Source organism: Helianthus annuus, chromosome 12 (assembly GCF_002127325.2).
Source record: "Helianthus annuus cultivar XRQ/B chromosome 12, HanXRQr2.0-SUNRISE, whole genome shotgun sequence".
NCBI classification, from domain to species: Eukaryota; Viridiplantae; Streptophyta; class Magnoliopsida; order Asterales; family Asteraceae; genus Helianthus; species Helianthus annuus.
Genome location: NC_035444.2, coordinates 159,655,538 through 159,679,234, shown reverse-complemented (window position 1 = coordinate 159,679,234; position 23,697 = coordinate 159,655,538). Strand labels below are relative to the sequence as shown.

The 23,697-nt window shown below is 33.6% G+C and overlaps 2 protein-coding genes and 2 long non-coding RNA genes across 4 annotated transcripts; all 4 read right to left on the bottom strand.

Annotated features, from left to right (window-relative positions):
* Positions 1 to 594: 594 nt before the first annotated feature.
* On the bottom strand, positions 595 to 1,160 carry LOC118484693. Its single transcript, XR_004874033.1, has 3 exons — positions 1,074 to 1,160; positions 864 to 999; positions 595 to 784 (listed from the first exon to the last, which is right to left on the bottom strand). It is a non-coding gene; the product is annotated as an uncharacterized LOC118484693 (long non-coding RNA).
* A 154-nt stretch (positions 1,161 to 1,314) lies between these two features.
* On the bottom strand, positions 1,315 to 1,710 carry LOC118484692. Its single transcript, XR_004874032.1, has 3 exons — positions 1,670 to 1,710; positions 1,474 to 1,576; positions 1,315 to 1,387 (listed from the first exon to the last, which is right to left on the bottom strand). It is a non-coding gene; the product is annotated as an uncharacterized LOC118484692 (long non-coding RNA).
* A 2,765-nt stretch (positions 1,711 to 4,475) lies between these two features.
* Positions 4,476 to 5,482, bottom strand: LOC110893646. Its single transcript, XM_022140730.2, has 5 exons — positions 5,419 to 5,482; positions 5,266 to 5,320; positions 4,841 to 5,134; positions 4,595 to 4,741; positions 4,476 to 4,481 (listed from the first exon to the last, which is right to left on the bottom strand). Exons 1-5 carry the CDS (start codon positions 5,436 to 5,438, stop codon positions 4,476 to 4,478), a joined length of 522 nt encoding a protein of 173 aa, XP_021996422.1. The 5' UTR covers positions 5,439 to 5,482.
* Positions 5,483 to 18,174: 12,692 nt separating this feature from the next.
* Positions 18,175 to 20,618, bottom strand: LOC110896155. Its single transcript, XM_022143606.2, has 2 exons — positions 20,402 to 20,618; positions 18,175 to 18,420 (listed from the first exon to the last, which is right to left on the bottom strand). Exons 1-2 carry the CDS (start codon positions 20,504 to 20,506, stop codon positions 18,334 to 18,336), a joined length of 192 nt encoding a protein of 63 aa, XP_021999298.1. The 5' UTR covers positions 20,507 to 20,618; the 3' UTR covers positions 18,175 to 18,333.
* Positions 20,619 to 23,697: the final 3,079 nt, after the last annotated feature.

The window sequence follows — 23,697 nt, the reverse complement described above, 5'->3', positions numbered from 1 at the left end:
AAAAATTATATAACTGGTTAGAGTTACATAAAATATAAGAATACAGCAGTGCATAGGTTTTCAAAGTACCTGAATGACATCGAAAATTTTATCTAGTTCGCCAATAACAGTTTGATTGTCTGTTAATTTTGAAATAGAGTAACCATCCGATTTGTTTTTTATGTTAAATGAACCGATGGATATCTTGAATGCAAACTTCCTGTTAAGTAGAGCATTGAGTTCTGGCGGAAAATTGCCTTCGTTAGCTAACTGGCGAGTGATATACAAAAAAAAAAAAAAAATTAGGAAAATTTTGTTAAAAAGCGATGAAATGAAAAGTTACTAATATTAATCGACAGATTTAAAACAGAACAACAAAATATAACGTACATCAAGGTTCTTATCCAACAGCTGAGTCGCGTTAACCTTCAACAGCCTAAGCACCTCACGCTCAAATAGGGTGAGCGTCACAATACCTGTACAATCCTGAACCCGTATCGGAACCCTGATCCTGAAACACGTTAATTCTATGTTACACAACATTCAGGGAACTCGTAAACATGTAAAATATCAATTGATATGTAAAGTAATATTACCTCGGAACGGAGTAAACAGTCTTACTGTTACAGCCATCGTCCTTACACTCTAGAACCACAATATCTTCAAAACCATCGGAACCATCTTGCTTTTCTTTTGAAATTGTTTTTGTGGTGACCGCTCGATTACAATTTCTGCAAGCATTATAAAACCAAGAATCCTCGGAAGCAAAACTCTTTATAGTTCCGACAATAATTACAAACTTTTTCTGTAAAAAAAGATATTACAAATTACGTCTTAATGATATGTCAAATAAATAAACATGGTAAAAGTTAGATATCTTGTACCTCCGAGATTTGATTTAAAGATCCAATAGTACTGAACTCAAAATCTGAAAGATACTCTTCAGTAGGATCCTTTATTCTGGATGCACTCAACCCAGAAAAGGTGGAAGACGTTTCAGGGGTAATGTTTGAAAGGAACCTAGCAAAAAAATAAATTCAACGTTATTTGTGAAGCCAGTATAAAAGTCGGGATATGGTGATGTTAAAACATACCTCTTCTTAAAAGTTAAAATGTCATCAATTTCAGCGTTGATCAACACGCGAGTGACAGTGTAGAGATTTGAAACATAAAGAAACCCTAATAGTGTACACAATATTCTAAAATGAATTTAGATGGACATTTGTTAACAAAAGATTATGTAAGTTAATAAATATTTTTATGAGAAATTAGGAGATTACCTCCCCAGAACCTGTATTTTCCGAATTGAATAATTACAACAACATTTTTTTCATCTTGGTTGTCCCTTTCAAAATCCAAAATCTGTTCAGCATAAGCATCCCAAAGAGTAACATATATTTGCTTCCCTCTATGAAAAAAATAACATAAGTTAAAAATTAGAATATGAGTGATTGAGTTATATATAGTTAGTAGTCAAAAAAAGGATTAACAAACTCTAAATCCTGAAGCATGAATGTTAGCTTCTTTTCTTGTTTCCCGTCTTTGGTATCCTCTTTTAGATCATAAGGAAAACTCTTAACGACAAAACCAATTACGTCTACAAATAAAACAATATTAACATAAAATAATTTGTAACTTCATATAAATAACATATCGGTATTATATATTAAAGTCAAAAAAGTAAGAATACCAATTGGACTTTTAAAGGACTTATTGTCGTCAGTCGGGTCTTGAACAACAGAACTAAAGGGAGAGAAGTCGAATCCCCACTCAGTACCAACAGGTTCATCACAAACCGAAACTATTGCGTTGCTGTTTAGATTAATTTTCGTCGAAATATGGACATACTTCACTTTCTGTCGATTCTCGCCTAATGAAGGATTACGGATGAACAAACACTGCTTCTCCTTCAACAAATGTTCATACTCTCTGGCAGTCTTGGCTAAGACAAAGGCTTGAATTTTCATCCCCTAATATGTACAATAAGTACAGCAAATTAATCCAAAAAACAATGAAAAAAATATGTATATGAACTAACATTATAAACATCTTTATGTACACTTACCTCTTCGTCCATTAAAATCATATCATAGCAATAAACCTTTCGAGAATCATTGAAGGCTGCTCGACTCCATAGTCTGACAATGCGAACTTTGATGGTATAGTCATCCTGGTTGAGATTCAAATTTTTGAGCAACGTGATGGCTGGTTGTTCCATTCTACATAGCATGCAAAAAATGAAAGAATTGAATGGACATATATAATAATAAGACACAAAAAATTACATACATTTAAAATACTACATAGAAACCAATATGAAAACCGTATTGAATGGCAAAGAAAAGCCATACATTTTGGACGATTGAATGATGATGTTTCTTAGACTGAAGAAAGGAATTTGTGAATGAAAATGTATTTCGAAGTTGTTATTTATGCTAATATATTATTTTTGGTAAATTTTTTTTCCTTAAATATATAAAGCAATCACAAATTTGTACAATCATTAAGTTAGTTGAATTGCAATGTATATTATTCAATCAATCTATTATTTTAAATAAAATTACAATCATTACCATATTTCAACTTTCAATTTAAATTTCGAAAAAAAATTAAAAAAATCTTGAATCAGAACGGAAATTTACATTAAAGTTAAAATAAATTCACAATCATTACCATATATATAACATTATCATATTTCATTTTCAAGTTTCATATACGAAAATTTGAAAAAAAATAAAATTAATTATTATGAGTATGTATACTAATATATAAATAACTCATTAGCATATTCAAAGTTACCATAATAAAATTACTAAATATATCATTGACTCCATTTTAGTGTATATACATTGTGAAAACCAACAACATTCAATGTTGTACAACATCATAAACAGTTGATGGTTTACATTGACATGGATTACATTGGATGTTGTACAACATAATAAGCAGTGGATATGTTTAAAGCACAATGTAGTCTACTTTGTAAACATGATATTAATCTAAAAAAAATGTGATTACACTTACCTGCTCGAGCAATCCAATATAGGTCTAAACTCCCACTTCAGTAACTTTAATTGAAATGTAACTATTAAAAAAAGAAAACAAATAAAAAAAATAAATCAGTTCAAGTGCTAATTACCAACTCGCCAACACATAAAACAATAAAAATCAGTGCAAACATTAAATATCAGTTCAAAGACTAAACATATATTTGTTTCTGCCTCGTTCGCAACATTAATAATCAACGTCCTATATATCATAAAATCAATAGAATATATCTTTTAACATATCCATTTTAAGCTTATTTAGTAAAGTCTACCAATGAACAGAGACTCAATACTTGAAGTCTCTAATTATAAATCTGGAGATTTCGACCCGTTTACAGGTGTTTTATATTGAATTGGCAGTTTAAGGCAAGCAGTTATATACCAGTTGTAAATGTGCTGTTAATGGTTGCTTTCTAAATCGGACTGTAATGAAAGAATAAATTTGTTGTAGTAATATTCTAGGGTTTTATACTTTTAGCAAACTAATACTAATTATGTTACTCGGGTGGATGCTAGATGTACGTTCAAAATCCGTGGGGAATAAGGGCTTTTTTTCAAAAAATAATCAACAATCTTCGTCTTAGTGTTAATCTTAATCTTAATATGTTAATCTTAATATTGTTAATTGTTAATTGTTAATATTAGAATATATCTATTTAATTGTATCCTTAATAGTAGTTTCTAGCTAAAATTTGATCCATCATACTTGTAATGGAAATAAAAAGTACAAAAAACATAGAGGAAAGTTTAAACACATGTCATATAGTTGTTAAAATAACAGTTGAGATATTAAAGTAATATAAAAACTTGAAATTCAAAATCAACACCAATGTTAAAACGAAAAACAATTCAAAGGCAAAAAACATGCCGTAGTTGTCTTATAACTAATTGGTACGCCTAACGTAAGGTACAACCCTCTCAACAGTCAAAACCTGATCATTTTCATTAAAGGAAAAGTGAACCTGGTCGCTGACCTTAATCCTACCGGCTTTCATGAACTTCTTCCAAGAGGTCAAAGCATATCGAAAACCAGCCTTCCCTTTTCTTTCACGTCTTTCACGTCTGGTACCGTGGGTAATCTGCAATGGCGGATCCAGATGCGAAAATCTAACGGTCAAATCTTTTAAACCTTCATGAAGTCTAGCCATGCGTGAAACAGGATCAGGAATCCTCTGTATTGTTGTAAAAACAAAAGAATAATGGTTATTAAGTAAAAAATGGATAACATTTGATTTTTAACAGTATGTAAAATTAATTTAAAACTTACAAAATGATCTTCACCAGCCATACGAACAAACTTTTTTACACCGCCATTTATTTCTTCATCGTCATCATTTTCAACATCAAGAGGTGCAACCTCAGCCTGAAAATTAAATGCATAACATCAATTAAATTAAATTGTAAAAAGTGTATAATTATGGTCAAATATGACACTTACCTCATCGACATCTACGTCTGAATATTTCATTTCAACCCCGTTTTTTTCCAAAAACTTTTAAATGGAAAAAATTCCCAAAAGATTTTGTAAAAAACATAAAACAACCATCATTCAACCGTAATAGACTAACAATTACGTCAATACCAGCAGAAAAACCGACTTTTCCGTCAAATGTTTTAATTATAACGTTAAACGTGTTGTTGTCTGTAATAACAGTAGCTATTACATCATTTGACGAATAATCATAGTGTTTTGGCAGGATACATTCTGGAATGACCTGTGGGGATGATAAAACCAAATCAGCAAACAGTAAATTTAATATAATTAAATTACTACATCAATACAATTATAAAAATATAGCTATAAGTTATCTTACATAAAACTGAGATGATGGAGGGAGCAGATACGTCCAAAAAGTGGTATGACTAACCCCATCAAGGAAAGAAGTTAACTTAAACGTAGCGTAATCTATAGGATTAAATAGAACCAAACACCCAATGGTTAGTCGTAAATGGTCTACAACTTTGGACCAACCATGAAAAAAGAATATCTTTCCTTTAGAGGCGCTTATTCCAACATTAAATTGTCGGCCATCTTCTGTGATTATATCAACATTCGTAGGACATTTATATTCACCCCATAGTGTGCACGCAGCGTCATCTGGAATACACTGATACAAAAAAAAAATGATTTATACTTATAGTGAATAAATCTTAACAATAAAATATTAACAAACTGTACTTAATATATACAGATAAAGAAAAAAAAGAAAATAAAGTTATGTAATAATTTGTCATTTACCATAATAAATTCGTCTGCTTTATTCATGTGCCTACAAAAACTGGGTAGTCTGAAACTGATTTATAGATTACGATGTTAATCAAGTGTAACATGTAAAGGTTAGCATGAGAAATAAAAAATGCAAACAAAAGAGAGATTATACAAATGAAATACCTTGATGAACTTTCAGCCATAGGAAATACCTACAATAAGAGGTTACATAAACAAAGCACGTCAGATGATTTTTATTTGAAAAATTAAACATTTATGATACATCATAATAAAAAACATGGTTACATTTATAAATGTGTAAGTGCATATATACATGGTTTTCCTTATAAATGTGTAAGTGCATATATACAGTATACAAAACAGTAATAAAGAACAAATATATACTGCTACATGATGTAATCAGTATGATCCATGTTCCGTTACAGTTTCAAACATTCATAAGGCAAGATCTCTGTATTAGACACCAATTTTTTAATGAATAATAAGTATACAGGCCTACATGATTCAATAAATATGTTCATCGTTGGCATACATTTATGATACAACATAATAAAAAACATGGTTACATTTATAAATGTGTAAGTGCATATATACATGGTTTTCCTTATAAATGTGTAAGTGCATATATACAGTATACAAAACAGTAATAAAGAACAAATATATACTGCTACATGATGTAATCAGTATGATCCATGTTCCGTTACAGTTTCAAACATTCATAAGGCAAGATCTCTGTATTAGACCCCAATTTTTTAATGAATAATAAGTATACAGGCCTACATGATTCAATAAATATGTTCATCGTTGGCATACAGTTTCAATAAATCATTAGGCAATATGAGCAATGTTTAGAAGTAAGTTTTTTGTATAAATGTATTAGTTTCTACTATACAAATATGTTCATCGTTGGGATCGGTGTAATATAACTCGATCAATATATAGGTCGACGATTAAAAAAGATTCAGTTAAACTACTCTACAAAAAAATAAAAATCCCTAACAATTTAGACTCAATAATCTGCAGATCTTAATTCAACATTAAGTAAACCTATAAAATTAAGAGCAGAGGAATAACATATTAACAAATAAGTCCTAAGAATTTATACAACTTCATAATTTCATAATTATCAAAAGCGACACAAAAATCAGAGATATTCAGATCAGTGTAAGCCAATAAAAATGTAATAATCTGCAGATTTGATTTCAACATAAAGAAAACCTAAAATCGAATATTGAGAGCAAATCAATCAATAATCAATAACATATGCTTACTTATGATATTCAGATCAGATCAACATAATTATCAAAAGCGACACAAAAATCAGAGATATTCAGATCAGTATAAGCCAATAAAAATGTAATAATCTGCAGATCTGATTTCAACATAAAGAAAACCTAAAATCGAATATTGAGAGCAAATCAATCCATAATTAATAACATATGCTTACTTATGATATTCAGATCAGATCAACACGAAATCGAATATTGAATCAAAAGACCTATTAAAAAAACCCTAAAATTTGCTACAGATGAAGTTCCATATAAAATAAGCATACCAATGACAAATAATCGTACCTTCAATAAGTGTTGACAGATCGTTTGAATGCCAAATCCTTGTGAACAAACAGATATGATTGACAAATCGTTTGCCCTAACAATCGATGAGAAGACACACCAGAAGTCATATGGTTTTATAGATTTACGGCTATTGAGATGAAAGATAATTAAACATGGGAATTGAAACATATTTTGGAAGATGATTCGAACAATAATATGGAAAGTTGAATTCTCTTTCTAAGCGTTACAATCAATTGGAAAGGGGTACAATCAAAGAGAAATTGGGAAGTGAATCGATGCATTGCCGCCCAAAAAAGAATTCTGTCTAACATTTACTTGACAGGTGGCAAAAAGAGGTTTAAGGAAATGCCAAGTGGCCAAAATTGTTTTGTTTTAATATAAGTAATAGATATCCAATGCTTAATAGTTAACACCAGAAAACTAGAGTTTTGTAAAATGTTTCAATTGTAATTATTTGATATTATAATAAACTGAAAATAAAAGAATTAATAACACTATTTTATAATTAGTTTATCTTTTAGTAATTAAAATTTGAGCTAAATTAAACGAAATGATTAGAACTTTGATCCATTTGGTAGTGGTGGTATTTAGTAGTAGATGGTGGGTGAATATGGATAAAATTAGCGGTGATTAGTTGTTTTAGAATAACATGTTTGATATTAAATGTCTGGTTTACGATTAATTAACATTGCTAATTAGGTAAGATACAAAGAATTACATTTTGGACGACAAACAATGAATATTAGATGTCTGGTTTACTATTAATTAACATTGCTAATGAGGTAAGATACAAATAATTACATTTTGGACGACAATAAATGAATAATATTTAAGAGTTAAATATTATAATTCACGAATTCGCGGTATTTAACAGTATTTCGGAAATAAATATTTATGGAAATAGTTGTTTAAGAAATGATTATTTTATGGTTTTTTTAAGAAATGGCGACTTTCAATTTATGTAACATTCAGGGGCGGACCTACCCTATGGGGTTGGTGGGCGGCCGCACCCTTTGAAAAAAAAATAGTGGTATTTTCTGCAAAAAATTCCGACCGCAGCTCTTGGAAAATTACGACCGCACCCCTTGGAAAATTTCGTCCACACCCCTAGAAAAAATGTTAGGAATTTATATAAAAAAATTGTGAACACAGATTGAAACCCGACACAATTATGTAAACAAGTTAGCCCACTAACCCTTTTAACAAAACTTGAATTCATTCCATCAAGCCCATTAAGTTAATATCAATTCAAGCGCAACTCAAATACAACTTTATTTAAACAAAATCAGTCCAGTTTACAAGAAAAAAAACCCAATCGACTGCTAGCTTTGTGCGACTCCTGCCCTCTCTCTGCCAGCGACCTGTGACACCCCCACCCCCGATGGCGACTGCAACATTCCATCGAAGAATAGCTTAATTCCAGCCACAAACATGTACATGTTTTGTTTTTTGTTATTTTAATGTTTATGTGATTTTGTTTAAGACACATGATATAATAGGACGGGTTAAAAAAAGTTTAAACTTTTATGTGTTTTAAGGTAATTTAGGGTTGTTCTAGTCTTTATAGGATGAGTTTGTTGTCTTTTAATCTCTTATTGATTATATGATTCTAGTATAGGGTTTAAAAAGTTGAAATTCAAAACTTGAAAATTAAGGAATATTGATGGTTGAACACTCAAAGATTTTAGTTTGATTTTCTTGTTTTTTTTTTTTTGTTTTACACAAGAGGAAACACAGAATGAATGAGATATGTATGCCACATGCTGAAACATGCATATTTTGCATGTGATTTGCAAATCCATGTGCTATGTCTCTTTCTTTCAATATATAGGTAACTTATTATTTATTTCGGTTAATAAAAGAAGCAAACGATAAAAAAAATGGCAAATGCATCCATCGATCTTTGCATTATGAAAATTCTTTTAAAGTTGGATTATTGTACATTTTCTACTTATTTTATTATTTGTACAATAAAAAGAAAAAACCTATACTATGGGCGTCACACTATGTTAAACTATATGGTTTCTGGATTTGAACATATGGATTGGGATCAAATATAAAGGCTTCTAAAAATAAGAAGTGTACAAAGGCTCCTAGAAATAAACCCACTAAAAAAACCTAAACACCCACCACCACCCAAAAACCTAACCCCCCCCCCCCCCACCCACCCAAAAAGAAAATTAATCTTTGATTTTAATGTATTTTCATATTAAAATGGTTACTTATTTATATAATTAGTCTCTAAAAGGTGAAATGACAAAATTGTCCTCATGTGCACATGATCAGATTTAACTATAAAAATTAACCGGGTTAGGTCTAAAGGACATAACGTGTAAGATTTTTTTTTTTTTTTTTAAAAAGTATAAAACTACACATAAGACACCGCCTGCAAAAGTGTATAAAAATAAATGACAAAAATTTCAATTCCCGACTTTAATTTGATTATTGTGTGTGTTTCAAAACCAAAGCATCAAAATGAGGAGACTGAAAAATGCATCATAAATTAAGATAGTTGGCCCAAAACAATACCCCACACCAACTAGTTGTTTTATAAAAAATCATTGTCCAAGAATATATGCTCAGAGTAGAACTTTTAATCACCATAATGTTTAAAATTAATAGTATATAAATGACCTGACCCGAACCGAATTTTTTATTTATATATCTAGGCGGCCTAAAATTTTTAAAAATATTCCGCACCCCCATGGAAAAATTCCTAGGTCCGCCACTGGTAACATTTGGTCGCATCCTCTACATTGGGAGACCCACTATCCTACTCCGGCCAACTATGTTGTCTTAACCGGACCCACACTGGCTTCAGAGTTTGGCTAGGCATTCAAAGTAAAAACAACACAGATACACGTACAAGTGGTTAACATGGAGTGACCCATACTTATTGTAAAACCTTGCTGGCTCCAAGACTTGAACATATGACAAAAATTTCAATTCCCGACTTTAATTTGATTATTGTGTGTGTTTCAAAACCAAAGCATCAAAATGAGGAGACTGAAAAATGCATCATAAATTAAGATAGTTGGCCCAAAACAATACCCCACACCAACCAGTTGTTTTATAAAAAATCATTGTCCAAGAATATATACTCAGAGTAGAACTTTTAATCACCATAATGTTTAAAATTAATAGTATATAAATGACCTGACCCGAACCGAATTTTTTATTTATATATCTAGGCGGCCTAAAATTTTTAAAAATATTCCGCACCCCTATGGAAAAATTGCTAGGTCCGCCACTGGTAACATTTGGTCGCATCCTCTACATTGGGAGACCCACCATCCTACTCCGGCCAACTATGTTGTCTTAACCGGACCCACACTGGCTTCAGAGTTTGGTTAGGCATTCAAAGTAAAAACAACACAGATACACGTACAAGTGGTTAACATGGAGTGACCCATACTTATTGTAAAACCTTGCTGGCTCCAAGACTTGAACATATGACCAAGGCCGGTTTTCAGGCCTTATCATTGCCTGGTGTCCATCGGACCAAGGGCCAGGGACAAATGATTATTTTATGTAATTGGTTATTTAATTAAAAATAAATTAAATATCGGTGGATAATTAATATTATTTATGAGATAAATGGTATTATTTTTTATTTGTGAGATAAACCAAAGATAGGTGACAAATATTATTTACTAGGTTAGAACCCCGTGTATTACACGGGCTGAATAAATATAATTTTATATACTAAGTAATAAAAAAGTTACATCTTTAAAAACCCGAACATTGCAAGATTGAATAACCACGTGTATTACATGACTTAAGTACGAATAATGTAATCAACTAACACACACAATTATCAATATATGTTTTTAGAAAAAAAAATGAACTTTGATGTAACATTTTACTTTGTTTTTTATTTATTATTAAGTTAAATTAGATGCTTGTGTATTACATAAGTTATAACATTTTACTTTATTTATTTTTTTATTAATAGGTTAGAAACTTGTGTGTTATACGTGGTTGAATCAATGTAATATTAAATAGTTATTAATAAGCAAAAAAATAAATGACAGATTTAAGAAAAAAAATATTAAATATATAAGAGAAGAGCAAAAAAAAAAAAAGAAATAAAATAATTATAGAGCAATAATCATTGAAATTATTATTAATAAATAACCCGTTATATTAATCAATATATTGATTGACAAAACGATCCATTTGTATTAATTATATAGATAGATTATTCAGATGTTTCTTAGCTAAAAGAACATATAAAAGTATGTAGGAATAATATATGTCATGTAAATAAGTGAGGTTGAGAGGGTTAAAAAAAATTACATAGTTAGTCCAAATGTTACAAAATGAAAAATTAATACCCTAGAAGGTGATTTTAAACTATTAGTACCTAAGTCTGTTATTTTGTGCAAACTACAGGGACTAACTATATAATTAACTCGTTAAAAAAGTCGATGGAGAATACTGAAAATCACATGTATTAATATTTTATTTATATAAGAGTTAATTACATAGTTAGTCCATGTGGTTTGCACAAAGTATGTAATTAACTCTGTATATAATTTAAAGATAATTTTATGTGAAGTGAATAGATTATTTTTATATATATTTAAATTTTAGTCCTATCATTTATTAATATCTATATAATGAATATTTTTAATTATAAAAATAAGTATTTATAATTAAGTAGGAGATAATTAAGGAGGAGATAATGGATATATTTAATTATATAAAAATATGTATTTATAATTAAGTAGGAGATAATTAAGGAGGGAAAAGAGGCGGGAAAACAAAAAAAATAGATAGTTCCAATGAGTGACACGTGTGTTATTTTGTGCAAACTACAGGGACTAACTATATAATTAACTCGTTAAAAAAAGTCGATGGAGAATACTGAAAATCACATGTATTAATATTTTATTTATATAAGAGTTAATTACATAGTTAGTCCCTGTGGTTTGCACAAAGTATGTAATTAACTCTTTATATAATTTAAAGATAATTTTATGTGAAGTGAATAGATTATTTTTATATATATTTGAATTTTAGTCTTATCATTTATTAATATCTATATAATGAATATTTTTAATTATAAAAATAAGTATTTATAATTAAGTAGGAGATAATTAAGGAGGAGATAATGGATATATTTAATTATATAAAAATATGTATTTATAATTAAGTAGGAGATAATTAAGGAGGGAAAAGAGGCGGGAAAACAAAAAAATAGATAGTTCCAATGAGTGACACGTGTCCACTATTGGTTTACTTTATTATATGTATAGATTAGATAAATAATATATATAATATTTATTAGTTTTTTATTTTGAACGGCTAACTGCTTTCCACGTGTAAACCCACCCTTTTGGAGCAATGTTCAAAGGACGACTACTCGACCACCGCTAGAAAGCGTAGCACACCCCTGATGCGCAGAAACCCCGTGGAGTAGGTAAAACTGCCCCCCCCCCCCCCCGGACTCGGGTAAAACCCCGGGCCAATCCTTCACCGAGATGGGAACAACCACTGCGCTGCAGTGGAAGACCCATAATATTTATTAGTTAAATATCAAGGTGGCTATTTGTATTGAAGAGCTAAGATCCCATACAAATCTTGTCTTATTTAAAGACGGTAAAAACATGTGTTGAACGTTGATTGATTGAATTAAGGGGATTGTTTACACATCATAATAACAATAACTATACTATTTGATGAGATTCAAGGGTGTTTAAATCATTTTCCATTAACTACTAATTTCACCCGGTTTTTAAACCTAAAATAACTTTTATATACTTATATGAGAAAAATGCCCGGATAGTCCCTGTGGTTTCGTATTTTTTCACCTATAGTCCCCAACTTTCTAAAACTACCTGAATAGTCCCCAAGTTTTCATTTTTTGTTCCCGGATAGTCCCTGGGTCTAACTTCAGTTTGTTTTCTCTGTTAAGGAGGGTGTGAAATGACAAAAATACCCTTCCCTTAAAAGGCCAAACCATAGGGACTATCCGGGCATCTTCTTCATATTTATTTATAACTTATGTGGGACCCACCACCCACCCTACCCACTTCATCTTCCCCACTCCTCCTCCACCACCACCACCACCACCACAACAACCACCACCACCACCACAACAACCATCACCACCATCTCCACCTTCAACCACCACCCCCATGAACAAAACGGTTACTGAGCGAACAACTTCAACTACATCTGTATCATTTCGTGCATGCAGCATGAACACAGAGTTACAAATGCGTATATGAAATCAAAACACATCTCATCAGCAGTAAGATCTAACGAAACTAACCGTTTCAAACACGATACGTAACAAAACTATAATGTTCACAACATACACAAAACTAATAGTAACCAAAACTATGTAACACTTAATAATTCATCACTTAAACATGAATCAATAAAACTGCAAATTACATACAACATATGATCATCAATCATCATAATTCATAATCTACACATTAACCACAACAGATCTACTACATTCTGTAACTAAAATTAACTTAAACAAGCTAAAATAAAACCTAAACTACCTGAGACTTGTTATAATAATTGGCTAGGACGAGAATTGCATTGAGAGTGGCTGCACCAGAACCGATCTGGTGGCCATCCGGGTCGGGTACAAAAAGCGTAACAGTAGAATCAGAGATCCGACCCATCAGTACAGCTCGTTTGAATTGCCAGTGATAAACCGCTGCTTGTTCAGGGCTAGCCGCTGTTAAAAAGATAGCATATCATGTCGGAACCCTAGATGGTGAACGAACCGATAATCGTAACCGGTACTATGATTTTCTCAATACTTGTTCTAAGTATAACTGTTTGTTCATACTTTCAGTGAATGATTGATAAAAAAATTTGATTTCAATTTGATTCAGTTTTCAGATATTTGAATTGGGGAAACTGTCGGCGGTGGCTTGGTGTTTGTGGCGGCGGAAGAGGTGTAGATGGTGGTGTTACTGGCGATGGCAGGGTGGTGTTATGGTGGTGGTGGCTTGGTGGTGTGGAGGTGGAATCATGGTGGTGGAACTAAGATGTACAGAGAAAGAAGAAATAGAGAAAAAGGGGAGAGGGGTAGGGTGGGGTGGGGTAGGATATGGTGGTGGTGGTTGTTGTGGTGGTGGTGGTGGTGCTGGAGGAGTGGGGAAGATGAAGTGGGTAGGGTGGGTGGTGGGTCCCACATAAGTTATAAATAAATATGAAGAAGATGCCCGGATAGTCCCTATGGTTTGGCCTTTTAAGAAAAGGGTATTTTTGTCATTTCACACCCTCCTTAACAGAGAAAACAAACTGAAGTTAGACACAGGGACTATCCGGGAACAAAAAATGAAAACTTGGGGACTATTCAGGTAGTTTTAGAAAGTTGGGGACTATAGGTGAAAAAAGGCGAAACCACAGGGACTATCCGGGCATTTTTCTCTACTTATATAATTGATTTGTGAGACAACGTCAAGACCCACCACCACACCACCGTCGGACGCAAGGGCGTAGCTTTCAAGGGGCCGGGAGGGGCGCCCGATCCCTCGAACTTTTCGCTCTGTAGTGTTATGTATGTACGTTTCGTGTAGAATTTTTTAGGTATATACGTTTTCGACTCCCCGGTTTTATAATTTTTTTTTTTACTTATATAGAACTTTTAGGTTCGGTGACTTCCGACCTCCCGATGGAAATTTTCAAGCTTTGCCAGCCACTGGTCGGACGCCACCGGCCACCTCAGCCACCGTGTCACCCAGCTAAAATCATATTATTATAATTCTATAGGGGAATGAATGACAAGGGCATCAACATTGAACGACACCCCTTGCATCATCCATTTAGGATCAACTGATTGTAAAGGAGACTATAGTTTATTAACCAGCTTAGTATCAACGAAATTATGGGTGGAACCAGAATCCACCACCTGTAAATTTCACAGTAGGGGAATTTTCACCAGTCATGGTCAAGGCAAGTTAAGGGCACATCCAATGGTTCATTAACAACAAACATTCTCTTCTTCATTAGACAACTCACTCTATATTGAACAACCAATTGTGAGTAGGGTACCAAAACACTCCCCCTTTTTTCCTTTTTTCAGCCATCCATTTCCTTAATTAGTGGTCAGTCAGTCAGTCTCCTAGTAGGTTGAGCATTAACAAGGGTGGGTAATAAAGGAAGGCTGGGAATTTAAACTATTGTTGGTTTGGTGATTTTAGCACTAGGTTATCATTGTTGGTTATGGAGCAATAGCATAGGCTTCTCTTTATGACTTAGGCTTAACAACCTTTCAAACTAGACATCTAAATTCAGCCTTAAGACCTCCAACAAAGAAACAATCTTGACATATCTAGCAAAGCATCAAATAAATCACACTAATAATCTTGAAATGAATTGGTTTGTTGCAATTCCTCCATGGAGCTGACAGAAAATCTTGGAACACTTGATTGACCTTTAATGTTGGGCCAGGCCGCCAGCAATTCTAAATTTGAAAACAATCTTTTATGGTCCATATCTTATGTAAAGCCCAATATATACCCTTTAATGTATAATAATCATGTAATAATTTTCAAAGAAGCAATGACTGTGATCGTCTCTTTGGTATGTGGCGAAGTTTGTTTAACAAACATCTTTAATTCAAAAATCTGATTTGAAATAAAATCACGCAGAGTAAATCCTAATCACACATGTTATATTCATAATTACGCACGTTATGCACTCATACGTACATATCGTACGTTAAAGACTATTGTATTTTAAACTTTTTCTAATCGGGCCAAAGTTCTAAATCCAATAATACTAGTTTTTTATTATCGCCGCGTTGCGGCGAACGTCTTTTGTTGTTTAGTCTGTGTTTACATGTGTTTTGAAATCACTACAAGCGCGTTGCGCACGATACCGTTCACAAGAATAAAAAGAAAATATAGGAAAAAACACTAAAAGATAACCAAAAGAAAATCAACCAAAAAGTTGTATGGTAATAATGTTATTCGTATGAAACCTGTGGTCAGAGATGAGCAAATGATACTGGGTACCGGTACCGAATTTCGTGAACTGAAAGATCTTAAGTACCAATTCGGTACGACTTTTGGCGTTTCTGCTACCGATTCGCTACCGTTTTTTACCTTCATATATCGGTACCGTAACTGGTATTTTCGGTACCAGTACCGATTCAGTATTGGTTGGCACCGAGCTCATCACTACCTCTGAAACTAAAAAAAGAAATCATTAAAAGTTGGAAAAAATCAACAAAAAAAGTTGCACGATACCGTTGTTGTTCGTACGACACCCGTGATCAGGGATGAGCAAATGGTACCGGGTAGCAGTACCGAATTTTCCAAACTAAAAGATTTTCAAAATCAATTCGATACCGACTTTTGGTGTTTTCTGTACCAGACTGGTATCGGCTTTTACCTTCATGTACCGATAACCATATTGGTATTTACGATACCAGTACCAGTTAACATAAATTTATCCAACTTAAAAAGTAAAGAAGATAATAAAAATAATTAAAAAAAAAACTATATTTATTTATTATAACCTTTTCTAGTTACGGTTCAAAACATTGTCTTTTTCTACTTAGACTATAGGGTATGGGGCGGAGGTTGGGGCGTGGGTTGGAGAGAAACGTCCAAATCACCACCCCAGGTGGGCTTGGGTTTGAGCGTGGCCCCTTGGGCGGGAGTTTAAGGCCGGCCCTGGGGCATGCTAGCGATCCTATGTGGCCGGCTCTTATTAGCTTGTTGGCTAGGGAAAAGGGGCCATTTTTTATTTTAATACACCAGGCCAAGCCACGCCGGGCTAGCCACGCCTCACCATACCCCACGGACACGTCACTCACCAGTGGGGGGGCTCGAACTCCACGTGTCAACCCATGCCGTAAACCCCCGCCCCACCTGGCCAAGCCACGCCGGGCTAGCCACGCCCCATCATACCCGACGGACACGTCACTCACCAGTGTGAGGGCTCGAACTCCACATGTCAACCCATGCCGTAAACTTCTACCCAACCATACTCTACGATCTTACTATTCAAAACATTGCTTTTTTTAATATACTTATTATATTATATTATTATATTACTATTCAAATCATTGACTTTTTAATTCAAAACATTGCTTTTTTTAGTATACTTATTATATTATATTATTATATTACTGTTCAAATCATTCACGAAGAATTTAGTGACAATTGTACAATGATAGTAATTATTATTAATAAAAATACAAGAATATGACGTCATAAGTTTAACTGGTTCAAAGTTCAAGCAGTCACAAATTATTGTAGCATACTAATAGATGCCCCGCCCGCGTTGCGGGGCGATAGCCGAATAATTGCTAAGGAAAAAAAAACAAAAACGATGATAAGACCGTAATTTTGAGCTCAGGGCAAAACTGTAATTTTTCAGAACTAATGAGCCAGTGTTAGGCAACTCCTTGACACGAAAAAAAATAAAATCGAGTAAACCAATTAAAACAAAAAAACCTTTATAGTTTTGGTAAAAAAAAAAAAACTAAAATGATAGGAAAAACGTAATTTTTAATTGAAGGCGAAATCATATTTTTAATTCAGGGATAAATCGTAAACTAAATGGACCAACGGGCGAGTGCCAGGAAGTTGCAGGCACGATTGTGATTTTGCACTCGGGGCAAACTTGTAATATCACCAGGAAGGCAAAATGTTAATTTAAGTTGAGGGCAAAATCGTAACCTGTCTGTGAGAAAAAAGAAAAACTAACGGCGAAAGTATAAATTTATACAGGGCAAAATGGTAAATTTGAGCCGAGGGCAAAATTAGAATTTTTAGCCGGGAGGAAAAGCTTAAATTTATTTTTTAGAGTGAGCAAAAACATAACTTTGACCTGATGGCAAAATCGTAATTTTAAGGGGAAAAACTAATGGCAAAACTGTAAATTGAAACGGGTCAAAATCGTAATTTTTAACCGGGGGCAAAATCGAAATATTTAGCTGGGAATAAAAGCGTAAATTTATTTTTAAGCGGAAGCGAAAACATAAATTTGAACTGATGGCAAAAGTGTAAATTTAAAGCAGGAGAAAATCGTAATTTTGTTGGGCTAATAGGGGAGTGCCAGACAACTGCCGATGAAAAAAAAAATAAAAAAGAGTTTGCCGCTCTTTTTAGCCAATTGAGGCTAGGAACTATTGAATGATGACGTAATCATCATATAAATGTAGTAGTTGATAATATATCATCAAAACAAAGTATAACCGGCAAAACTGGACAAAATAACCAAGTGAGACGAAAATAAGTTATTATAAATAAGATTTGCCCTATGCATATTTCAATGACTTATAAAATAGTTACCAATTTAAGTGTAACTAGAGAAGTTGGAGCCTCTATAACAAAGTACAAAAATGCATCCATGTGTAGCAAAAGTAATATTATTAGAGAAGACAAACTTATTCAACAACAAACATGGGTATCATCTTGATACAAAAGTCATGTCCTGGTCAAAACTCAGGCAAATCAAACAACAGTTTTGAGGAGAAATCATGAATGATAATTTCAAGTGATTAGGTATATTAAGCGAGCGGCTCTCTCTCTTTGTTTTCTTGTAGCAACTGTTCCCTCACTCTCCTGATCTCTGCTTCCTTCTCCAGTCTCTCTTTCTGCAGTGCATACAAACAAACAAACAATCCATATATTTTGTTATTATTAGAAAATCCCTCCAATCCAATCCCAAATAGGTGGGTTTGGGTCAAAAAATTAATTATTTAGGAGGTTTGATCCATATCATTGACCCGTTTTCTGTTAAGCTAATCTTGTTGTTACCTGTTCTGACTCATTAACGATGAAACAAAACCAAAATGATCCATCACTAGCATTAGTTCACTACTACCATCACTAGCTACGATGAGTGAGATTATTATTATTCTGGGTATGTATGTTTGTTATGTATACATTTGGACTTTTAGGTTGAACAAACAGTCTCACACCCTTGCACCAACCTTTCCATCGTGTTATCTGTCCTCAATCTTTCCATTAAAGTGGGCAGATATCACCAAATGGTAACCAAGTTTCATTATCGTTCCACTGTTCACTAAAACTTTAAGAGATTTAACCACTCAAGATTCAAATTTTTTCCAAAGTTGTGTATTTTTCTTTTTTACCAGAAATCGGTTGTTCAGATCTATGCAGTCAATAGCGTGCTATAGCGGTTCTATAGCACTGCTATAGCGCTTAGCGGGCATACGAACCCATAGCGGTCCATATAGCAGTCCCGCTATTAGCGGTGCTAAATCCCGCTATTGGACTGCTATTTTGAAACCCATATAGCGGTCGTAGCACTGCTTTTAGCGGTTTTTCTTATTTCAGCCCAAAAGTAAGGCATTAATCAACTTTTTGTTTAAAAATAAACCCAAAAGTAAAGGCCCAAACCCAAAATTAAACCTAAATCAAGACCAAAAGTCTTCATTCGCCGGTTCTTCATCAGTTCATCATTCAACAAAATTAAACTTAAATCTCTAAATCGCTGGACTTCCTCAGTTCATGTTTTGGATTTCGATATTACTACTAATATTTTGCATGATAATATGATATTACTATAAATTTTGATATTATTATTAATATTTTTCAATATATATATTTATATACATATAAATACATAAAATATGCACGATATAAAAATTACCGTTTACCACCCCTATATCCTTGACTGCTATTTGATTTAGGACCGCTATAACTGCATAGGTTCAGATTTGCTTCATGTGTCAAAATATTGAAACTTGAGTGGTTAAATCTTATGAAACTTGACTACTATTCAATAACATTTTCCCTGCTAATTAAAGCTCAGCGAGTTCACAATCTTGAGGTTGAAAAACAGCTCTCTGTGACCTCATAACTTAAAACTGTATCTCATTTGGAGAAAGCTCCAACTTTCCCAACTCTACCATAATAGGCCGACTTAAGAAAAGTAGTAATTGTGGTAGTTATAACCAAAAACTAAAAAACGTGCTCCTTATAATTGTTTGTACAAAGATAGTGTTAAGAACAACTGTGTCATGTCTACTCACAGAAATGCTAAACAGAAGTGGTTGAAAATAGTTAAGTGGCAGGCATAATATTCAGTTCTGTACAACCCTTGTAACCAGTAATTTAACATTGATTAGGAATGACTTGATCTTGTCTGCTTATTGCCATTTGACATAATAAGCAATTTGGACACCAGAACAAACTACTTTGAACCCCAGCTTACAAATAATCAATCAGATCAGCAGTTTTAATAACAAACCGGACCGGACCACCCAAAACCGTACACATGCCAATCAAGACGTGATAAGGCAAAAGAAAGTAGATTCATTGTTCTTTTTTATTCTTACAAAAAATTTCTTCTCATTTTAACCCTCCACTGTATATATATCTGGAGTAGCAAGCATTTAACAAAATCTGTAATCTATGTGCTTGAACCCTAGACACCATCTTAATAATTCATTAACATACTACTGCTTTCACCCAATTTTAACTCCAAATTCAAGCATTAACTAAATCTCAACATTCAAATGGTATTACTCGGAATCGGAACCCTAATTTAGAGAAAGATGCAAAATTGATGTCAAACAAGAGAATTAGAAATGTGGAAAAATGAGAGACCTTTTCGTCCTGGTGAAGAGCGATCCAGACATGAACCTTATCCATTGATTGCCAGAACACAAACGCCCCAAGCGACATCCCGAAAAACGTCGTCATGTTCACCATCTTTCCTTCACTTCTTCTTCGCTCAGATCGACCCTAGCCCTAATGCGTAGTAGTAAAACAATATGGACGGAAGCTCCAAAGGTTTTCTTTTTTTTTTTTTTTTTCTTAATTTTATTTTACCTGGGGTGTAGGCGTGTAGCTTTATTGGGAGAGGTGTGCCACTCCAATATTTTTAAGAGTCCTCTCTTAAACCATGTGTAATCATAAAGCCCCTTTGTGGGCGTTATACGACATGTGTCGTGCCACGTCATATAAGGGCTTTATGAGGCGTTATGTCACTAGAGCGCGTAGTCATAAAACCCCTACCTTATCATAACCAAAGTGTAAAATGCAGGGACCAAAGTGTAAAATTCAGGGACCAAAGTGTAAAATGCAGGACCAAAAAAATCCCCATACCGCCGCTATAATACTCGCGCCCCCCCTCTTTTTCTCATCCATACCGCCCATCGTTTTGGTGTTCCCGGCGTTATACCGGTGCCATGAAAGGGCAAAGCGCCCCACTACGCATTACCTTAGTGAGTTCTCGTTCAAGCTTCACCATTGGGTTTTACTGTAGTGGATTTTTGGACGATGAGTGTGTTTCCACTAGAATTTGTGACTACTCGGATCACATTTTGCCTATGGGTGTACCTGGATGGTAAGGTTTTGTTGGAAGTTAAAAAAAAAGAATATAAATGTTTTGAAACAACACGATTGAAATGTTTTTTTTGGGTATGTCATGTTATATACTATATGTACATGTGAAGAAGCAACACTCGAGCCGAAATCGCGTCTTGCTTCTTCAACATGAAATGTTCAATATATGTAGTTATGTACGTACAACTTATATAGTTACTAGAGTTCACGTCGGCTAGATTATTGTTGGACATGGTCATGAACTGGGACTATTCGTCCGCTCACATGGTTGTCGTCCTTGAGTTCGAGCTTACAACATCATCAATTATAACTTCAGCCGAATTTTGAGATGAATATGTTAATAAAAAATGATGTTTACCCAATGATGACGACAAGGAATTCATTTTTGAAATGGTTCATACAATTTTGCTAATACTTTTTAAGAAATTTGATGTAATTTTTTTTAGGAATAATGGATTTTAATAATCTAAACTATTAGTTGTTGGCCGACAACGTTTCCAACTTCAAAAATAACCAGTGCTGGTCCCACATTTTCACATATTGTAAACTAATGGACTTTTACTAAAGAACCTTAATTTCTTTTAATCCCCTTATCATTTTCGGTTTAGTAAAGGTCAATTATACACGATTATAGCACAGCGTAAGGCTTGAAAGGAAATTACTATTACAAACCGAATGTTCAAGTTCAAAATAATAAATATACAGACGGTTGTAGAAACGGATCCACAGGCGGATCTAAATAATATACAAAACGATGTTTAACAAACTTTAAGGCATCTTAAGGACTTGCAAGATCCTCTATTAGACACCAAGCAGCTCCCAGCCTATTTGCGTATAGTACCTGTCACTTAGTCTTTTGAAAATACGTCAGTTTATGTCACACCCCGATTTCCACACGTTTCACCGGTGGGCCCGGTGGGGAGTATCATGAGGTAGTTGGTAACATTACAGTCAAACAACACAATATTTAAATGCACAGCGGAAGCAAAAGATAGATATATTTCAACCGAATATTATTGTAATATCATGTATCACAAACAGTTGAAATTAATCCACAGGGGGGTCAAAAATAAATAGGAAAATATTGTTCAACAGTTGACATCCAAGCTTGCGAGACTTATTGTGGACGCTAGGAGAAAGCCAGCCTAGTTCGCATAGTACCTGCACTTAACCTTTTTGGGAAAATACGTCAGTTTACACTGGTAAATACATTCAACCGACACTTTTGAAAAAGGTTTAATAAAATTGATTTGAATGCACGTGGCACAAACTTTTGTAACTTGGGATAATTATTTTAATATAATACTTGTAAACGAATTACATGTTTCTTATGCGTTCAGTAGCCCGTTCCGTAGACCGGGTTAAAGACTAATAGACACACCACAGGTATAATGCCCACAAGGTTATTCCTTTAAGTGGGATACCATTTTTCATATGCAGCTGTCAGGTGTACGCCTACACCCCGTGCTTAGGTCGTGGCCATTTCATGAATGATGCCAGGGATATCCGGAACATGGTCATTAACCCCCCCCCCCCAAGGCTTTAAACAAACAAAACATTTCAAAACAGAGCATATCAATGATTTAACCACTAATCGATTAAAGATTCAATGCTGGACCAAGCGGTATTTTATATACCGTACCCCAAGCCCGTATAGGGAAATAAGTTAAAAGTATTTACCTTTGCAAAGTATAATTCTCAAACAGCAATTGCAAGTAGCTTTTACCGGGTCTCCTATTCTGGAACGAAGGTTTATAATAACCTATTAGAATCCTAAAAGGTCTTTAATTAAGCCTAAACTTAGACCGGTTAGTTCTTAAAGAAAGATACGGTTCGAACGCACGATTAAGCGAAGACCGGAGTAGAATGTGATTTTGACCCGACAAGTTTGAAGACTTGTATAATATGGGTAATCCAATCACATTCTGGATTTTGAGATAAAAACGACAAGGTTTGACCCGTTTCGGCTAATTTACATAAACCGAACCGAACGCGTAAAAGGCGTAACGGGTAACCGTAAGAGTCTTATACAGGTTTCCTAAGTCAATATGCTTTAAAGAGGTTGTGATATCAGTAGGATACCTTCCATTATGCCCAAAACGAGTTTAATCCTAATATACGCCCCGTAGGGGTATTTTGGTCATTTTAAAGATTATAAAGAGATTATTTATACTTCTGATGTTCGGGTCTGAATAAATCAGTAAAACCACTTATTTTAACTAGTCACATCAGTAGGTAATAAGTCTTTATGACAAAAATGGTTTTAAATCCAAACTATGCGTTTAATATGCGTATAAAGTCGTTTTAAGCGATTTCCGGGTTATACAGGAAACCTGAGTTTTCTGATCAGGTTATAAAGTTCAAAATACTTTATTTATTATTTAAAATCAGTAGCAATTGGATTCGTGTCAAAATACTATGTAGAACTCATTTTTATGTCCGAAAAGGGTATATTCGGTATTTATCGAATCAAGGTCATAACCTTAGGTTATGAGCAGGTTAAAAATAATTAAAAATCCCAAAATATTATATTACATCAGTGTGTAAAAGGTTTG